General features: G+C 44.7%; 1 protein-coding gene across 1 annotated transcript in view; it reads right to left on the reverse strand.

Annotated features, from left to right (window-relative positions):
* Window positions 1–19,941, reverse strand: part of LDLRAP1 (low density lipoprotein receptor adaptor protein 1) — a 58,332-nt gene extending 38,391 nt beyond the window's left edge. Inside the window, exon 1 of the mRNA XM_040337133.1 lies at window positions 19,737–19,941. Within this exon, the coding sequence (XP_040193067.1) occupies window positions 19,737–19,821 (85 nt within the window). The 5' untranslated portion in view covers window positions 19,822–19,941. The remainder of the gene's footprint in view (window positions 1–19,736) is intronic.
* Window positions 19,942–20,824: the final 883 nt, after the last annotated feature.

Here is a 20,824-nt window from a genome sequence, read left to right on the forward strand (position 1 = left end):
CACCAGCAGATGACACGGCTCCCCAAATTAACACATACTGTGGAAACTTCACACTGGACTGCAAGCATCTTGCAGTGTGTGCCTCTCCATTCTTCTTCCATACTCTGGGTCAGAGATGTATCTTGGCCTAGGCCAACAAGGCCTAGGGCGGCACTTTGCGGGGGGGCGCCAAAAAAGCCGCCCCCCCTCGGAATGTATCTGCATTCTGCAATCATCAGTGCAGGCCAGGGCCCTGCTAATTGAAGAGGTAATGATGAACTCATTCAGGAAAATATGGGCTGCTGCATCACTAGTGCAGATTTGCATAAGCTGCAAGTCTGTTTTATGCAGTGCCAAAGCAAATGCTTCCCTGCAAACTTCCAAACTTTACAGGGAAGCATTTGCTTTGGCACTGCATAAAACAGACTTGCAGCTTATGCAAATCTGCACTAGTGACGCAGCAGCCCATGTTTTCCTGAATGAGTTCATCATCACCTCTTTAATTAGCAGGACCCTGGCCTGCACTGAAGATTGCAGAATGCAGATACAATCATTATCATTGCACATGCTAAAACACCTAGGTAGGTACCCAGATCTGCAGCAGCACCTTCTTTCCTCCTCGGCTGTGTGCTTTTTCACCTGTGCTGCAACGGCCACTGCACTGACCCGCAGACCCAGACCAGTCCCTCCCTGAGTCCTTCACTAATTTTTGAAAATGTCTGCCCCAGCCTTGGTTCGTGCCTATTCCCGAGTATGGGCTCAGAGGTTGGGAGCGTCCGACACCCCCATAAAATGGCAGGTGACCGGGCGCACGTAGTTGAACTGGTGAAGGCGGAGCCTAATGCTCCACCTACCCTCCTCTGCGTAGCACCCTTACAGTACATATTTGCCCGGTCATGGTCTCTCTGCGATGATAGGAGGAGGAGAGAGGAGGACGACCGTAACCACCAGGCAGCGGCCAGGACAGCAGGTACAACAATTACCATTACTTTTGTGCATGTGCCAAGCAGAATACAAAGTGCTCAACGTGGATAATATATAAAAATCATATTGCAATTAAGTGCTCCGTGCATGCTACAAACTCATTAAAAATTAGTTTTCATTATAGCATGGAGCACTTTGCACATGCTGAAATAAATGCAAACTTAAAGCGGTAGTTCGGCGGGATGTGGGTTTTTTTTTTGTAAGTAATGTGCAGCACTTACCTTTCCTCATTCCCTAACAGGGTGTCCCACACGTCCAGCCGTCCGATGCGCTCTTTTTCGGAAAAAGAGAAGTTTGATTTTGATGCGATGGACGTTTCCATCTTGCCTGTGGGCATACTGAAGCCGACAGGGTCTTCTTCCGGGATCGGGCGAATGCTGGCCTCCTCCCAGCATTCACCGCTCGATCCCGCGCATGTGCAGTGTTGACGGCGAGCGTCGCCGTCAACACTGCATGGTTGCTATAGCAACGGCTGGCGTCAGAAGTTCACGAGGAGATGTCGCACGATTACAGAAGAGCGCGTCGACGGAGGAGTTACAGAAATTTGAGTGGCAGGACGGGGGAGAACGGACCGACACGCCCATTTCCCGCGGGAGGAAATGATTGACAGGTGGGACGATCGACCAGGAAACAGGTAAGGAGCGACTAAAAAAAAAAAAAAAAAAAATTTGTCTGCTCTTTGTTCGTTAGAAACAGTGCTAGTGATGACTAGTTGTAAAACAGGGTGAACTACCGCTTTAACTCATACACACTAATAAGCTGTTATATTATGAAACTGATGAGGCAGCACTCTTAGGCTGCACTAGTGGGTCCCAATTAGGCTGGACTCATAAGTTACACTGATAGGGCAGGTCTTAATCAGGAAGGGGTGTGGCCTTGACAGGAAGGAGTGGGTCGTATTTAAATTAGGGGGTGCATTTGTTTAGTCAGGCCTAGGGCAGCACAAAACAAAAACACCCCATGCTCTGGGTCCTTGGTTTCCAAATGAGATGCTAAATTTGCTTTTAAAAAATAAGTCGATCTGCAGATTTGCATCACAAGCTGTATATGCACCCAATGTAACTTCTGACAGGTACACAAATCTGTTCATGTCTGCACTGGGAAAGCGTGTCCACTGTACACTTAGTCGGTGCACCCACTGAAGCCTGATGGGGAATGGAGACTACCGGTAGTTCATCAGGTCCGATTTACTTTTGATTGACAGCGCACAGTAGTGGGCTGACAGGTGCTATTCAGTCCAATAGCACCTTTCAAATTTTCTCACCCCTGGGTATGGGCAAGTAAAGCAGACCCGATTTTCTCACCCCAGGGTATGGTCAAGTAAAGCAGAGCCGATAGTGGGTGGGGAGAGACTAGTTCCCTGTTAAGGAAAATGCCCCATTGATCTTGTCACGACCCCTCATACCTTTGTAATGCAGTCGAGGAGACATTTGTAGTCTGAAGCAGGAGAGCAGCCTATGGTGACAACACTGCTCTTTCATAAATACAGCACAGTGGGCACTGACACTAAGGGCTCAGGCTCCATGAATATACCTTTTTTGCCATTGGCCATGCTTCTGGCTAATTGATAGGGGCATTGTACTAAATATCTCAACCGAGTCGGAAAAATGATCACCCCCTTGCGTCGGTATTTTGCTGAACTTTTGCTTGAATTACAGCTTTTAGTCTGTAAAAACATGTCTAACTTTGCAATATTTTCCCACCCTTTGCAGAACTGCTCAAGTGCAGTTAAATTTGAAGTTAACCATTTGTGGACTGCAGTCATTCTGCATGATTTTCAATGGGGTTTAAAGTGGTGTTCCATCCAAAAAAGGAACCAAAAATGGAACCTCCACTTTTTGGAATCCTCCCAACCCCTCTCCGGTGTCACATTTGGCACCTTTTGGCGTTATTAGAATGAGGAACTGTACTGAATTTCCAGACATATTGTTTGGTGTGGAGATGAAATTACATTTTAGTCCCATCTGAACAGAACATTTTTCAATGTGGCATCGGAATCTTCAAGGTGCGTTTTTGCAAAGCTCAGTCATACCTGCATGTGGCCTTTACGACACTTTTCTTGAAGCCTTCCCAAACAAGCCACATGCACACAATGACCACTCTTGGTCATACATTCCTGTAACTACTTCAGAGTCGCTGTAGCCCTCTTGGTAGCCTTGCTGACCAGTTTCCTCCAGTCTCCTTCATCCAGCTGGGAGCGATGTTCTGATCCAGCGATGGTCTGTTTAAGCCTTGGAACATTTTTCTGCATCCATCTGACTTGTGCCTGTCCACAACTTTATCCTGGAGATCCAGCACTTCTGCAGGCTAGAGAGACCGGCACAAAGCTGGAAACTTCTTTTGTTCCAGTCTCATCTCTGTAAACATGGAAGCAACGTCACTTCCGGTTTAAAATCAGTTTTGGCCATCTGAATACTTTGAAGTGCGAAGGAGGGATTGGGGGGGTCTTTGGAAAAAGTGCCCCCGCGAGCTTGGGCAGCAAAGGAAAAAAAAAAACCCACACACACCTTGCGCCCGCATGTGTAGCACTACCCCCGAAGGAGCTGCTGGTTCGTTGTGTGGCACGTTACCTCTATTCCTTCGCCGTCTAGGGTATACGATGAGAAGAACTGCAATGTCCACACTTTAGGTGTCTCTGTGCTTTATTACCCAACGAGGTAAAAAACAAAAGTAGTAGCTGGAAAGGTAGAAGGGTAATAGGTTCAGATGTAAAAATTGGTTCAGGTGTAAAATTTGATTCGGAAACAATCCCGCTTCCAGCAATGTACCATATTTATCTTCATATAGCGCGCACCGCCAACCTAGAAGGGAAGTTTTTGTTATATATAAAAGGGGGAAGTATACTTACAGTGTGAATGCCCCTTGTCGTTGTCTTGCACGGCAACCTTGTCCGGTCCAGCGTCCTTCTGCGGCCTCAGTGGTGTCCTCCCCGCTTCTCCTGCGCCGTTTTTTGAGCCGATTCCCCGCACTGCGTCTGAACGCCGACATATACCGAGCGCAGTACACGCGGGCACGCTTGGCTCCTCTCGCATAAAGGCTAGGAGATGACACAGGGCGTGACCGGAGCCGAGCCTGGCCGAGTGTACTGCGCTCAGTATATGTCGGCGGCGTTCAAACAGCGTGGGAAGCAGCGTATATCGCGCACCCACGATTTTCCCCTTATTTTAAAGGGGAAAAAAGTGTGCGGCATACCCCGATAAATACGGTAACTCTTTTACCACTCTAGCAGCCAAATGTCACACGAAAACTTCAGCAAAGTCTCCGCCACAGACCTTCCCAAAGATAGAGACGTATTCGGTCCAGAACTCAAACTGACAGGTGACCATCATTCAGCCTCTCAGTAATGGTGCATCCTTCGATGAAGTTCAAGGCCTCCGAGACACAAGCCTCGTGCTCCAAGACTGGCGCTTCATTGGGTGGCTTCCTCCCTCAGGACGAACGGCACAGGACCACTCTGCAATCGTAGAGCCAGTCGGACTACCAGGCCTACATAGTAGATCACAAGCCCAGAGCAACGTGGTCCCTGGAGCCAGGAACACTTGAACACGCACCCCTGGCCAAGAGGGCCACACATGGCAGGTGGTGGGACGACAGACCAGCAATCGACGACCGCAAACTAATGACGTCTGTCCTTTAAGTACTCTCCCCCAGCATGCTCAGTGAGGTGATCAACCCTCACCGATTGGCTGCTGTGGAAACACACACACACACACACACACACACACGACTTGACTGCTGCCACCCTTGGCCTGGTTGGACCAACAATAGTGGTCACTCACAGTATAGCCATGGCTGGTACAGAGGCCCAAATTTGGTAAAATACAGTCAGTCAGAGGTAGTTCAATTTTAGAGGGTGGTCAAAGATTTAAGGCAGCACAAGCTATGGTAAATAGCAGGGTGCTACATATGTAAACGGTGTTCAAATCACACATGTGGGGTATCGCCACAATCATAGCGAGAGCAATAATGCTAGCATTAGACCTCCTCTAACCTGGTAGCCGTTTTTTTTTAAAGTGCCACCTATGGAGATTTTTTTTTTGGTACCTTAGTTTGTTTCCATTCCGCGAGTGTGTGCAATTTCAAAAGCATGACATGTTGACCATCTATTTAATTGGCCCAACATCTTTCACATTATACAAAAAAAAAAAAAAAAGTTGACGCACCAGAAAGCGTCAAAGACGATGGTAGAAACACATCACCCCTCTAAATTTCTAGGCAGGTGGTGTCAGCCTTGCTCATTTCGTTTATGATGAGCTACAAAAAAAAAAAAAAAAAAAAAAAAAAAAAAAAACACACACACACACCTCTCATCTCAAATAACCCTGTCTGGCACAGAGTACATCAGGTCACAAGATCTAGGTATTAAAAAAGTTGCTTTTTTTTTTTTTAATACCTAGATCTTGTGACCTGATGTACTCTGTGCCAGACATTTGTAGTTGAGGTTTTTATTTTTTTTGTAGCTCATCATAAACGAAATGAGCAAGGCTGACACCACCTGCCTAGAAATTAAGAGCGGCGATGTGTTTCTACCTTCGTTTGACACACGCTTTCTGGTGCATCAACTTTTTTTCTTTTTTTTTTCTCCCCTGCCAGAATTTCCAGCAGAAAGATTTTTTAACACTTTTGCACTTCCTCTTATTTGCTCTTTTTGCTTGCTCAATAGTGTTAGGTTTGAGCAGAATGTAGTTTTAAAAAAGTTGCTTTTTTTTTTAACTACATTCTGCTCAAACCTAACACTATTGAGCAAAAAGAGCAAATAAGAGGAAGTGCAAAAGTGTTAAAAAATCTTTCTGCTGGAAATTCTGGCAGGGAAAAAAAAAAAAAAAAAAAAGGCAAAGCCTCTACCCATTTCTCCCCCCCCCCCCCCTTCAGTATTGGGTTGACCCATAGGCCTTCTCAGGCTTCATGTACAGGGGACGTTTTTTTACTAACTTGACAAATAGTAACCTGCATTTAATTTTACAGTACAGTGGGGGATCGAAAGTTTGGGCACCCCAGGTAAAAATTTGTATTAATGTGCATAACGAAGCCAAGGAAAGATGGAAAAATCTACAAAAGGCATCAAATTACAGATTAGACATTCTTATGTCAAAAAATAGGATTTTTGTATTTTGAGTTCATGGACAGACACATCAGCCTTTGACTGTAGGGTTATATCCGCTCTCTTCCAGGAGAGTTAAAGAGAAATACAGCACTTAAAGTGTCAACAGCTTTTCTTCAGTACAGCTCCTCCCAGGGGGCGTGGTTCCCCAGGTATAACCCACACCCTGTTCTAGCAGCCTCAGTTCGTAACAAGCAGTACAAACAAAGGATGGGTGTGTGCTGTGCCCGTCCATGAACTCAGAGAAATGGATTTTACAAAAATCCTATTTTCTCTTCCGTTCATGGACGGACACAGCAGCCTTTGACTGTAGGGACGTCCCCAAGCAGTGTAAAAAAAAGAAAAAAAAAAAAAAAAAAAACCCACACACACAGCAAACCAAGCTTCACCCCAAAGAAAACCGGAGTTACTCAATGGAGGAACTCCAACCTTAAAACTGCCGCCTGTAACACCCTGCGGCCGAACGAGGCATCAGAAGATACATCCACCTTGAAAAACTTTGAAAAAGTGTGGACCGACGACCAGGTTGCTGCCTTACACACCTGCAACACAGAGGCTTGATGTTGGAAAGCCCAAGAGGCACCAATCGCCCTGGTCGAATGCGCCGTGACCGGAAAAGGAGGCGCCCGCCCCTTCAGGGCATAGGCCTGAAGCACAACCTGTTGGTTGAGACTGCCAGGCCCTTTCTAGGACCATTCACAGACACGAACAGTGAGTCTGATTTCCGGAACAGAGCCGTCGCCGATAAGTACACTCGGAGGGCCCGAACCACATCCAGGCAATGTCCTCATTAACGTGAAAAGCCAAAACAACCTTCGGGAGAAAAGGCTGCGGACGCAGCACCACCTTATCCTTATGGATGACCAAGTAGGGGGCCTTGCAGAACAAGGCTGCCAGTTCAGATACACGTCTGATCGAGGTAATCGCTACCAGAAAAAACACCTTCTGCGACAGTCAACAAGGGGATCTTCCGAATGTCCTCAAAGGGAGCTTGAAGCACCGAGAGGACCAAATTCAGGTCCCATGGGGGCAGTGGAGGGCGCACCGGAGGGGCCACATGCCAGACCCCCTGCACAAATGTGCGTATCAAGGAGTGCGCTGCCAAGGGTCGCTGAAAGTAAACAGCCAGAGCAGAAATCTGACTCTTGACCGTACTCAAGGCGAGCGCCTGTTCCACTCGCCGCTGTAGAAACAGCAGAATACGGGACAACACATATGTACGGGGGGGTGCCACTTCATCTCCTCACACAGAGATGTAGGCCTTCCACGTACAATGATAAATCCTACGTGAGGTAGACTTCCGTGCACACAGCATGGTAGAAACCACCGAGCTCGATAGACCCAGGTGCTGAAGGACTGAGGCCTCAGCCATGCAGTGAAAGCCAGCGACTGTAAAGCAGGGTAGAAGATCGGACGCTGCGACAGAAGATCTTCTCAGGGGTAGACGCCAGGGGACGTCTGCCACCAGACGCACCAGGTCCACATACCAGGAGTGGCGCGGCCAGCCTGGGGCAATCAGGATTGTTGGAATCCCCTCGGCTTCCACTCTGTGCAGCAGACGAGGAAGAAGCTTCAGAGGAGGGAAGGCGTAAATCAGGCGATAATGACCCCAAGGTGCCACCAACGCGTCCGCCCACGGGTCCCTCGACCTGGCCATGAACCGTGGCACCTTCCGATTGAGACGGGACGCTAGGAGGTCCACGTCCGGAGTGCCCCACTTTTGGCACAGACACAGAAACACCTCCGGGTGGAGAGACCACTCTCCTTGGTCTAGTGTTGTGCGACTTAGGAAGCCGGCTTGCCAATTCTGTACTCCCGGAATGTACACGACCGATAGAGCCGGAACGGACCTTTCGGCCCACCGAAGGATGTGCGCGACCTCCGTCGCTGCAGCTGAGCTCCTTGTGCCTCCCTGATTGACGTACGCCACGGCCGTGGCGTTGTCGTACTGGATCCTGACCGTTCGGCCCTGCCGATCAAGGAACCACCTAGCAAGGCACTAGAGCTGCACGATTAATCGCGGAGAGAATCGCGATCTCGATTCTCTCCGTCCACGATCTCCCCGCGATTTTCGTATGTCGCCGCCGGTTCCACGTAACCAGCGTGGAACGCAAATGGCACTGACGTCAGTTATCAGAGACGCAGAGTGATGCGTGGGCGGTACCAACGCGCATCTCGGCCGGCGGGAAAAATCCGTCGCTACTGTCCGAGGTGCTGGACGGTGAGTGAACCGCGTTCTGCCTTTGTGTGCCTGCATCCCCTGCAATGTCACCCGGGATGTCTTGTGACCCCCAGCCAGGTGACCCTGTATATGGAGAAGATGCCAAGCTGTGTTCTGTATATGGAAAGATGGCACAAAGATGGTTTTAAACTGTGCTCTGTATATGGGGGTGGCATAGAGATGGTGCTGGGCTGTGCTCTATATATGAAGGGATGGCGCTGGGCTGTGTATATGGATGGATGGCATAGAGATGGTGCTGGGCTATGCTCTTTATATGGATGAATGGCATAGAGATGGTGCTGGGCTGTGCTCTGTATGTATATATCGGGGCATTGCACAGAGATGGTGCTGGGCTGTGCTCTGTATATGGGGGGGGGGTGGCATAGATGGTGCTGAACTGTGATCTGTATATCAGGGGGAATGGTGCTGGGCTGTGCCCTGTATATCAGGGATGGCACAGATGTTGCTGGGCACTGTATATAGGGGATGGCATAGAGATGGTGCTGGGCTGTGCTCTGAATAGGAAGGAAAGGCATAGTGGGTACTGGGTTGTGTTCTGTATGTTGAGGGGAGGCACAGAGATGGTGCCTTCAATTGGCATTTCCATGTGCCCCAATTGCTAGATATTAATAATAATATTTAATTTATACAGCACCAACAATTTGCATACTGTACATTTCTCATCAGTTCCTGATCTCATGGAGCTTACACTCTAAGTCCCAAACTCACATACACATATTAGGTCCAATGTAGACAGGAGCTAACCTGCCAGCATGCTCTTGGAGTTGGAGGAAACTGGAGTATCAGGCTAAAGGGGGGGCCTTATAATATATATTATGAATATTACCACAGTCAAATAAAAAAAAAAAAAAATTGAGAACTAAAAGCTGGCCTCCAGCTTCACACAGGCTTTAAGCTGTAACATATGGTGGGTGGATTTGAATACACACCAGCAGGCCAAATTCAACTACCCCCAAGGTCCATCAGTCTATATCACGGATATAGAATTAGCAGACCGCCAGCTGTTGCAGAACTACAAGTCCCATGAGGCATAGCAAGACTGCCACTGGGTGTCATGTTATTGGCTGTCAGAAGCATGATGGGGGACTTTGTTTTGCAACAGCTGGAGGTCTGCTAATTGCATATCCCTGATCTATACTATTCACAATGCCATGCATCATTTGAACAAGCCAATTCCCTGCATGTGACCAATCTCTGTACACTTTTATAGGGGGGGGGGGGGGGGGGAATACAAATAAAAATAAACAGTATGTAGCTGTTGGGACAGGTGAACTAATAACTACAAAAATACAAGTTTCCCATTTTAAAATGGTTAACTTTTTATTTACAGCATTCTTCAATCCTGTTTTATAGTATCGACTTGTCTTTGCGATGCACTGTCCCAACTTCAAAGACATCAAAAATGCCTCCTTTATTATTCACCATCATCCGTACAAAGTAACACTACACTTTTTTTATCCGATTGATTAAATCTACTGCCAGCCTGCCAAGCTTTGGGCTGCTTGCATAATTAATAACAGAGTGCATCACTCAACATGTAAAACATAAGGCGCGATTAAATGAAGGAGGCATTTCAACTCTTGTCGACATAACCCTGTACACACTAAAATATTACACACAAAAGAATTGCTGGGGAGTTAAACAAAACCGATTTTTTTTTTATCCCCTGCCCCTCCTCAAAATGAATGCAGCATGTTATGAAAAAACACTGGAGGAACATTTGCATTCATCAGCATTTTTGCAAATCTGTACTACATCAACGTACCTGTACGTGCTCTGCTTGACACGTGGGTCGGGGGTCCAATCGGGAGCGATCCGGGATGAGGGGGCGGCGGTTCGTTTTTGTCCGCCCCCTCCGGATCGCTCCCCAGCCAATCCGCTTCCTCCCCCGCCTGCATTGTAAACACAGGCAGAGGAGGAAGTGATGTCACTGCTCCTCCCGCCGCCGGTATATTCGTCCGGCGGAGGAGCGGAGACATCACACAGTGAGTACACAAGCACTACACTGACACCTGTACACAGGCATACAATCTCCCCCCCCCCCCCCCCCTGTCACTAAATAGCAGTGATCATTTACTGATCACTGCATTTAGTGTCAGTGTGACAGGCAGTTAGTGACAGGCCCAGGATAGCCCCCTACCCCCCCCCCCCCCCCCCCAATAAAGGTTTTAACCCCTTGATCACCCCCTTTTGCCAGCGTCACTAAGCAATCGTTTTTCTGATCGCTGTATTAGTGTCGCTCGTGCCACTAGGTAGCTAGTTTTTTTTTTGAGGTTCGCTGCCATGTTTTTATAGCATTAGAAAATTTATGGGGAGGAAGATTGGAGGGATTGGAATGTACTCTAGTAAATGTCTATGCCCCGAATGTCTTACCTATAAAATTTCTTTTGGGAATACTAGGGAAACTAATAGATTTTAGGAGAGGAAGAGTAATCATGGGAGGAGACTTTAATCTATGTATCAACCCAAAAATAGATAAGTCATCCCAGACATCGAATGTTCGGTGCGCACAGCTAAGAAAGCTTAGGGATGCCTTGTTTAGGAGTCAGTTGATCGACGCGTGGAGAGTCTTTAACCCTGACCAACGGGATTACACATTTTACTCCTCGGTCCATGGGACCTATTCAAGGATCGACCACATATTAGTAGATCACAGGACCTTAGATATAGTGGTGGAGACAAAAATAGAAACCATGACGATCTCCGATCATGCACCAGTAAGTATGACAATAGACATTTCAGGAAATCAGAGACCTAAACAAAATTGGAGGTTAGATGAACACTTGTTGATAGAGGAGACCAGTTTAACAAGAGTAAAAAAGGAGCTGGAAGAGTATTTCACGTTAAACGATATAGAGGAAGTCTCAGTGGCAACATTATGGGATGCCCATAAGGCAGTGATTAGAGGAACCTTTATCTCGGAAGGAGCAAGGAAAAAGAAAGAAAAAAATAGGAAAAAAGAAGGATTAATAAAAGAGATCTTCCTCTTAGAACAGGAACACAAAAAAATAGGGAAACAACGCGATCTGTATCTGAAACTAGTCAATAAACGAAATGAATTGAAGGATATTATGGAACAAGAAACCCGAAAGGAATTTAACTTAATTGCTAGGGAAAGATATATGTGGGGAAATAAAACTAATAAACATTTAGCAAGAATAGTACAGAAAAAGAAATCAAAAAACTATATAGAAAAAATCAAAAATGAAAAAGGAGAAATGATGCATACAACAAAGGAAATTGCAGAGACCTTCAGGCTATATTATGAGAGACTCTATTCGGTAGAACAAAAGAAGGGGCAGGAGGGAGAAAAAATAAATAAAACTGTAAATTTCTTGAAGAAAGCAGGACTGCCAAAAATAAACAGAAGCGAGGCATCAGGTATGGATAGACCAATATCGGAAAAAGAGATTAATATAGCATTAACCGGTACAGCAACAGGTAAAAGTCCGGGGCCCGACGGCTTCACTATTTTGTATTATAAAAAATGTAGGGAGATCCTTCTACCAAAATTATGCCAATATTTTAACGGACTGGGTAAAGACTTTTGTTTGAGCCGGGAGGCCTCAGAGGCCAGTATAACAGTTATCCACAAGGAAGGCAAGGACAAAGAAGATTGCTCAGGGTATCGACCAATATCTCTGTTAAACACAGATGTGAAACTGTTCGCAAAGGTCTTGGCCGAGAGAGTAAAACAAGAAATGGCAAAGATGGTACATCCAGACCAGACAGGGTTTATCCAGGGAAGAGAGGGGAAGGATAATGGAGTCAGAGCATTGTTGATAATGCAAAGAATGAAAATGATCGGATCCCCCAGTCTACTCCTGTCGATAGATGCAGAAAAGGCATTCGACAGGGTAGACTGGGGATTCATGTTACGCACCCTGGAAGAAATGGGGTTTGGTCAAAGGATGAGAGAGTGGATAACAACTCTGTATCAGGAACCGAGGGCAAAAATAAAAATAAATGGCAGTTTATCCCAAGAGCTGATAATGAAAAACGGTACTAGGCAGGGATGTCCCCTGTCTCCACTCCTGTTTGTGCTCTCTCTGGAGCCACTATTGGCCAGGATACGCAGGTGCCCCGATATAAGAGGAATTAAAATAGGTGAGGACGAACACAAACTTTCGGCATTTGCAGATGACGTCCTCTTCTATTTGTCTGACCCTAAAACCTCAATTCCAAATTTATTAGACCTATGTACGCTATACGGAGAAATATCAAATTTTAAAATCAACGTAGCCAAAACTGAGATCTTAAGCATTAATGTTGACAGACGGGAGGAAAGGGACTTAAAATTGAAATACCGATTTTCCTGGGTAAAAGCACTCAGGTACCTCGGTATTTTTCTAGTAAAATCAACCAAAAAATGTATGTGAAAAACTTCATTCCATTGCTAAATGAAATCAGGGAGGAAATTGGGAGGATAAAAAATAGACCACTATCCTGGATAGGACGAATAAACTTCTGTAAAATGGTAATTTTACCAAAGATTACCTATAAGTTTCAGATGATACCTATAAGTTTGCCCGGAATACTCTTCTCAGCTCTTAAAAAACAGATTATGAATTTTATTTGGAGAAACAAGAAACACAGAATATCCTTCCAGACTCTAAGACAACCTAAAATAAAGGGGGGACTAGCAGTACCAGACATTAAAACATACTACGAGGCGGTGATCCTGTCAAGGGTAGTGGAGTGGGCTAGGGCCAGCAAGGAAAAGAGGTGGGTCAACATTGAAAATGAAATGTCAAAGGCAAGTCTCAATAAGATTATTTGGAACCCACCTCAATATAGGACACTGGATAAGAATACACATGAGATCACTAAAAATGCACTAAAAATTTGGGATACTATGTATAAAAAAATAGAAAAGGAATTTAATTCACCACTACTAGCACTTAAAAATAATGATTATTTTGCACCGGGCAAATCACAGATTGGAGGAAATTGGATAAAAAAAGACACGACTCAATTAAGAGACGTAATAAAAGATGGGCACATTGCAACACTACAAGAATTAAAAGAGAAAAAAACTTTTTTTTTAGAAATTGACGAATGGAGATACCATCAGCTGGCCCACTTTATAAAAAGTTTGCCGCACCCACTGAGGTCAGGGGAGCAGCTATCCGTTTTGGAAAAACTATGCACATCAGAGAAGGTCAAGGGAACCATCTCAAAATTATATAAGATTCTGCTAAAGGTGGACGAGCGGACGGTCCCCCCTTTCGTCAAAAAATGGGAGAGGGAATTAGGATCAAAACGGGATAGGATCACAATAGAAAAAATGCTGACACTAGTTCATTCCTCGGCAGTAGATAGCCGTACAGCCGAGATGAGCTATAAATGCTTGACTGGATGGTACATGACCCCGGATAAGTTATCCAAATTTAATGACGAACAAACGGGAGAGTGTTGGAGGGGATGTAGGACCCCGGGAACCATGGCCCATCTGTGGTGGAAATGTCCTAAAGTAGAGGTATTCTGGAAAAAAATTTTAGGATGCATAGAAGAGATTACAAAAGGAAAAATTAAACTGGACCCTTGGGTAGTACTGTTCCATGGGGGAGAGGAAAAAACTAAAAATTATAAGAAAACCCTAGTCCCACATCTACTAAATGCCGCGAAAAGGATAATACCGAGAAAATGGCAGGAGGAAGAATGTCCCCCAATCTGGGAATGGATAGACTCCGTGGAAGAGACCTATAGAATGGAAGAAATGAGAGAAGGAGTAGAAGGCAATAACATAGCTCAAGATAAGAAGTGGGATAATTGGAGGGAATTTAAGAGATCTTGGAGCTATGTAGAAAAACTAAGGGCTGAGATCTAAAGACAAATTATAATTAGATGAAGGCATCAGAAGTCATTTTGGAATGTATACGGTGAGATAGGGGGAGGGGGGGGAGGGAGGAACGGGGATAAGGGGAAGGAATTGTAAAATTAATTGTCTTTTCGTTTTGTTTATTTTCCGGGCCATATATCTCAAAAAAAAAAAAAAAAAAAAAAAAAAAAAAAAATACATATATATGTGTATAAAAATATACAATATACGTATTTTCGTAAGAGAAAAAGCAACTTAAGAAAAAAGACCACACTAATGATGCGAAACCCGATTAGAGGCGCTAAGGGCTGGTTAACGGAACATGAGCGTATAAACGCACACTCTATAAGGTTGAAGTCTGAAGTGATGAAGAAAAAAAAAAAAAAAAAAAAAAAGAAAATTTATGGGGGTACCCAACACTATAAAAACATGGCGGCGAACCTCAAAAAAAAAAAAAAAAAAAGCTACCTAGTGGCACGAGCGACACTAATACAGCGATCAGAAAAACGATCGCTTAGTGACGCTGGCAAAAGGGGGGTGAAAGGGTTAACTAGGGGGTGATCAAGGGGTTAAAACCTTTATTGGGAGGGGGGGTAGGGGGCTACCCTGGACCTAACACTTTTAACCACTTGATCACCCTAGTTAACCCTTTCACCCACCTTTTGCCAGCGTCACTAAGCGATCATTTTTCTGATCGCTGTATTAGTGTCGCTGGTGCCGCTAGGTAGCTAGTTAGTGCCAGTAACGCTTACACCCACGCGCAAAGCATACTCCCCCCATATGTGGAATTACACCCCAAAATACATTCTGCTGCTTCTCCCGAGTACGGGGATACCACATGTGTGAGACTTTTTGGGAGCCTAGCCGCGTACGGGACCCCAAAAACCAATCACCGCCTTCAGGCTTTCTAAGGGTGTAAATTTTTGATTTCACTCCTCACTACCTATCACAGTTTTGAAGGCCATAAAATGCCAAAATAGCACAAAAAAAACCCAAATGACCCCATTTTGGAAAGTAAACACCCCAAGCTATTTTCTGAGAGGGATGTCGAGTCCATGGAATATATTATATTTTGACACAAGTTGCGGGAATATGATACAACTTTGTGAAAAAATAAATAAATCAGTTTATCATATTCCCGCAACTTGTGTCAAAATATAAAATATTCCATGGACTCGACATCCCTCTCAGAAAATAGCTTGGGGTGTCTACTTTCCAAAATGGGGTCATTTGGGGGGGTTTTTGTGCCATTTTATGGCCTTCGAAACTGTGATAGGTAGTGAGGAGTGAAATCAAAAATTTACAACCTTATAGAGCCTGAAGGCGGTGATTGGTTTTTGGGGTCCCGTACGCGGCTAGGCTCCCAAAAAGTCCCACACATGTGGTATCCCCGTACTCAGGAGAAGCAGCAGAATGTATTTTGGGGTGCAATACCACATATAACCATGGCATGTGTGAGAAATATATCATTTAGTGACAACGTTTTGTAATTTATTTTTTTGGTCAATATTCAATCACTTGGGGCAAAAAAATTAAATATTCCATGGACGCAACATGCCTCTCAGCAAATAGCTTGACGTGTCTTCTTTCCAAAATGGGGTCATTTGGGGGTGGGGGGGGGGGTTGTGTGCCATCTTGGCATTGTATGGCCTTCAAAACTATGATAGGTAGTGAGGAGTGAAATCAAAAATGTATGCCCTTAGAAATCTTGAAGGCGGTGCTTGGTTTTCGGGGCCCCGTACGTGGCTAGGCTCCCAAAAAGTCCCACACATGTGATATCCCTGTACTCAGGAGAAGCAGCAGAATATATTTTGGGGTGCGATTCCACATATAACCATGGCATGTGTGAGAAATATATCATTTAGTGACAACTTTGTGCAAAAAAAAAAAAAATCAGTTTGTCATATTCCCGCAACTTGTGTCAAAATATAAAATATTCCATGGACTCGACATGCCTCTCAGCAAATAGCTTGGGGTGTCTACTTTCCAAAATGGGGTCATTTGAGGGGGTTTCGTGCTATTTTGGCATTTTATGGCCTTCGAAACTGTGATAGGTAGTGAGGAGTGAAATCAAAAATTTGCGCCCTTAGAAATGCTGAAGGCGGTGCTTGGTTTTTCGGGGTCCCGTACGTGGCTAGGCTCCCAAAAAGTCCCACACATGTGGTATCCCCATACTCAGGAGAAGCAGCAGAATGTATTTTGGGGTGTAATTCCACATATACCCATGGCATGTGTGAGCAATATATCATTTAGTGACAACTTTTTGTAAATTTTTTTGTCATTATTCAATCACTTGGGACAAAAAAAAAAAAAATATTCAATGGACTCAACATGCCTCTCAGCAGTTTCCTTGGGGTGTCTACTTTTCAAAATGGGGTCATTTGGGGGGGTTTTGTACTGCCCTGCCATTTTAGCACCTCAAGAAATGAGATAGGCAGTCATAAAATAAAAGCTGTGTAAATTCCAGAAAATGTACCCTAGTTTGTAGACGCTATAATTTTTGCGAAAACCAATAAATATACACTTATTGTGATTTTTTTTTACTAAAGACATGTGGCTGAATACATTTTGGCCTAAATGTTTGACTAAAATTTCGTTTATTCGATATTTTTTACTTCTTGTTATAAGAAAAATCATTTTTTTTTTCAAAATTTTCAATCTTTTTCCGTTTATATCGCAAAAAATAAAAATCGCAGAGGCAATCAAATACCATCAAAAGAAAGATCTATTTGTGGGAAGAAAAGGACGAAGATTTTGTTTCGGTACAACATTGCATGACCGCGCAATTACCAGTTAAAGCAGCGCAGTGACAAATTGTAAAAACACCTTGGGTCTTTAGGCAGCGTATTGGTCCGGGGCTTAAGTGGTTAATACCCCGCAAAAATTGTGTATACACACACACAAAAATATATATATATATATATATATATATATATATATATATATATATATATATATATATATATATATATATATATATATATATATAGCCCTCTAATGTGGCTCGCAACCTCCTGCTTTGGGATAGCAGGTTCACAAGCCCAGATCGCAGATCCAGCATCCCAGAGGATCAGTGTTCTGAATGAAGCCAGCGGTAGAGTAAGCAAGCAGCTGCAGAGCCACATAAGCAGAGGATTCCTGTATAGCGCCGTCTCTCGTCACAAGCGGAGTGATACCAAATGCTATCTTCCTGGGACAACAACAGCCGGGGATACCTGAATGGAAGACTTAAAGTTAAGTTTCTTACTAAAAACTGCATATATTTTGGCATATTTGTTTTGCAGCTGTTACTGGGCCGCTTTCAAGCTGATCCGCAGGTGCAGCTTTGGGTTACCTGCACTGACCCATAAACTTCCTAGGGGTTTGGTGTGCTTTCAAAAAGTATGCCACACCTGCAAGATATAATAGATCGATGGCAAAGGGCAGCTAACCAAAGTAAACTGCGGCACAGCAGTGTGAAAGCAACCTAATGCCACGTACACATGAGCGGACATTCCGACATCAAAACCGTGGATTTTTTTCTCAACTTTACTTTACAACTCCTTTAATGCTGGATTATTGGAAATGAAGTTCTCTTTTCCTGTTCGGATGTAATGTGCAGCAAGATAGAAAGTCCTCCTCCCAGCACCAAGGAGCACTTTCCCCCCCCATATGACGGCGCCCCAGAATGGCTGCTCGGGCACACAGCAGTCGGGCCATGTTGCTAGGACACCGCGCACCCCCAATCTCTGTAAAGAGCAGCTCTTTAACCATGTGATCGGCTGTGTCCAATCACAGCTGTCCCATGTAAACACAGATATGCCGCAATTGTCTCTCCTCACATTGACTGTGTGACGAGGAGAGACAATCAGCGGCATCTCCTCAAAGTGGTACATTTAGGAATGTAATTAGGGCACTGATCAGATCAATGTATGTCCCTTTTTCATCCATAAATGGATGAAAAAACTGACATACGGTCCGCATGTGTGAAAGGGGCCTTAGATTTACCAAAACTATATAATAGGAGGTCAAACCTAAACACTTCAGTTTGTATGCAATCAGGCAGACCCTTCTACTACATAGTTGAAGGTATATCTGAATAAGAAAATTGTTTAATGTATGGCCAGCTTTACATAAATAAAAGCTGATTGTTAGCACCTCCCACCCTCTATGATTGGACGCCACCTATCAGGCGTCCTATCGCAGCACCTGTCGTTTCAGCCAATTAGGTGACAGGTAATACAGACCTGAGCACACGATTGGTTGAGAGGCAGTTCAGTGTTAGGAAAGCGATTAATTCGTTTGCCCAGCATGGCGCTAGCTGTTCACTTTTTTTGGACGCCTTCTAGAGCCTACAGCAAAAAAGGGGCCAGGCAACTGAATAGGAAGTGGCAACCAAAAATTAATGCATTGCATGAATCCATCTATGGTGATAGACAGGTGGCAGGAGAGATAGCGGTGTCCGTGCACCCTTTATGGAATCACCGCCCCTGGCCTTAAAGTGGAGGTTCACCCGAAAACAAAATTTTTAACATTAGATTGAGGCTCATTTTGTCTAGGGGAATCGGGTGTTTTTTTTTAAATCGAAGCAGTACTTACCGTTTTAGAGAGCGATCTTCTCCGCCGCTTCCGGGTATGGGCTGCGGGACTGGGCGTTCCTATTTGATCGACAGGCTTCCGACGGTCGCATACATCGCGTCACGATTTTCCAAAAGTAGCCGAACGTCGGTGCGCAGGCGCCGTATAAAGCCGCACCGACGTTCTGCTTCCTTCGGCTACTCGTGACGCGATGTATGCGACCGTCGGAAGCCTGTCAATCAAATAGGAACGCCCAGTCCCGAAGACCATACCCGGAAGCGGCGGAGAAGATCGCTCTCTAAAACAGTAAGTACGGCTTCGATTTTAAAAAAACTACCCGATTCTGCTTCAAAAAACGAGCCTCAATCTAATGTTAAAAAAAAAAAAAATCCGGTGAACTCCCACTTTAACACACTGACATATCTACTGGACAGCTTGTTCTGCAAAAAAAACAAACACTTTTCCATAGAGATGCATTGATGTCCGTTTGTCAACAAACCAGATGGACAGTGCGCATGTGTGAAAGGGGCCAGAGGCTTTAATATCACTTTAGGAGATAAATGTACCAAGATCTGCTTTAGATTTACTCTCAACTGTGCCGCTACCTACTTGGACAATATTTCCTGCCTACCTACAGCATTATAAAACTGAGCCAGCATTCTAGAACTGGAATTTCAGGTAGGTGTCAATGAGAAACTTCAATGTATGAGTACAAGTGGCCTGGGTAGGTTGCACTGATGAGGTAGGTGTGCTGGAAATACAAGTGGCAGAGTATTAAGGCACTAGGTGATGTGGTGTCAGTGTCCCTTGTGCCTGGGTAGGTTGCACTGATGAGGTAGGTGTGCTGGAAATAAAGTGGCAGAGTATTAGGGCACTAGGTGATGAGATGTGGTGTCAGTGTTCCTTCCTATCCCTGTGCGGTCAGTAGAATGTAATCACACACCCCAGCCATTAGCAGACTGTCAGCGAGAAGTATGCTGAGCTCAGCCATCAGCTGTAGAATGCGGCTGGTCGGGGGCGTCCCATAGGAATGGCTGGCCTCCTCTACTTACTTTTATGCTTGCTGCTTCCCCATGACTGCTTGGCCAGACTGGGGCTCCTAATAATCGCCCGTCCCGCAGACTTGAGTGCGTCCATCTTCCCCGGCCAGCGACCACAGCCCCCGGCTCCAACTTTTCCCAGCTCACCAAAACTTTCCTCTCCCTTTTCTCCCCTCCCACCTTCTTTGGCAGAGGCGTCGATGAATGATCACGTCTGTAAGGGGCGGGGATATTTAATGTAAATGGAGTCAGCTGACACGGCTCGGCCACGCCTCTTCGTTACTTCGCTGACAACAAGTTTGTCGTTCAAGTTCAGTAGGTCACGTGTCACCCTCCGGGCGCGTGCTGCAGCTTGTATTCCCTTAAATATTCCCTTTATAATGCCATTCATTGCTGCTAATAAACAGTTTGGTATGGGTAATGGCTGGCCCAATACTAGTTATTCTTGCCCCTATTGCTTGCTTATCAAATTGATTGATTTTAAAAAGTTTTATTAACCACTATAGCCCCGGAAGGATTTACCCCCTTAATGACCAGGCCATTTTTTTTGCGATACTGCGCGCTCATGCAACATTGTACTAAAACAAAATTGACGCCCCCTTTTCCACACAAATAAAGCTTTCTTTTCCCTCTGCGGTTTTTATTTTTTGCGCTATAAACAAAAAAAAAAGATCAACAATTTTGAAAAACAAAACAATTTTTTTTACTTTCTGCTATAATACATATCCCAAAAATATATATATATATATATATATATATATATATATATATATATATATATAAAAGTATATTCATCCGTTTAGGCCAATATGTATTCTGCTACATATTTTTGGTAAAAAATAATATTGATTGGTTTGCGCAAAAGTTACAGCGTCTACAAAATATGGGAACGATTTTTGGGACTTCTTTTGTTTTTTATTGTTTTTACTGGTAATAAGGGTGATCTGCATCTTTGAGCAGGACTGCGACATTGCGGCGGACAAATATGACCCCAAGTTACACTTTTTGGAGACCAGGGACATTATTACATTGATCAGTGCTATAAAAATGCACTGATCAATGTATACATGGCACTGGTAAGTAAGGGGTTAACACTAGGG

This window comes from Rana temporaria, chromosome 2 (assembly GCF_905171775.1).
Source record: "Rana temporaria chromosome 2, aRanTem1.1, whole genome shotgun sequence".
NCBI classification, from domain to species: Eukaryota; Metazoa; Chordata; class Amphibia; order Anura; family Ranidae; genus Rana; species Rana temporaria.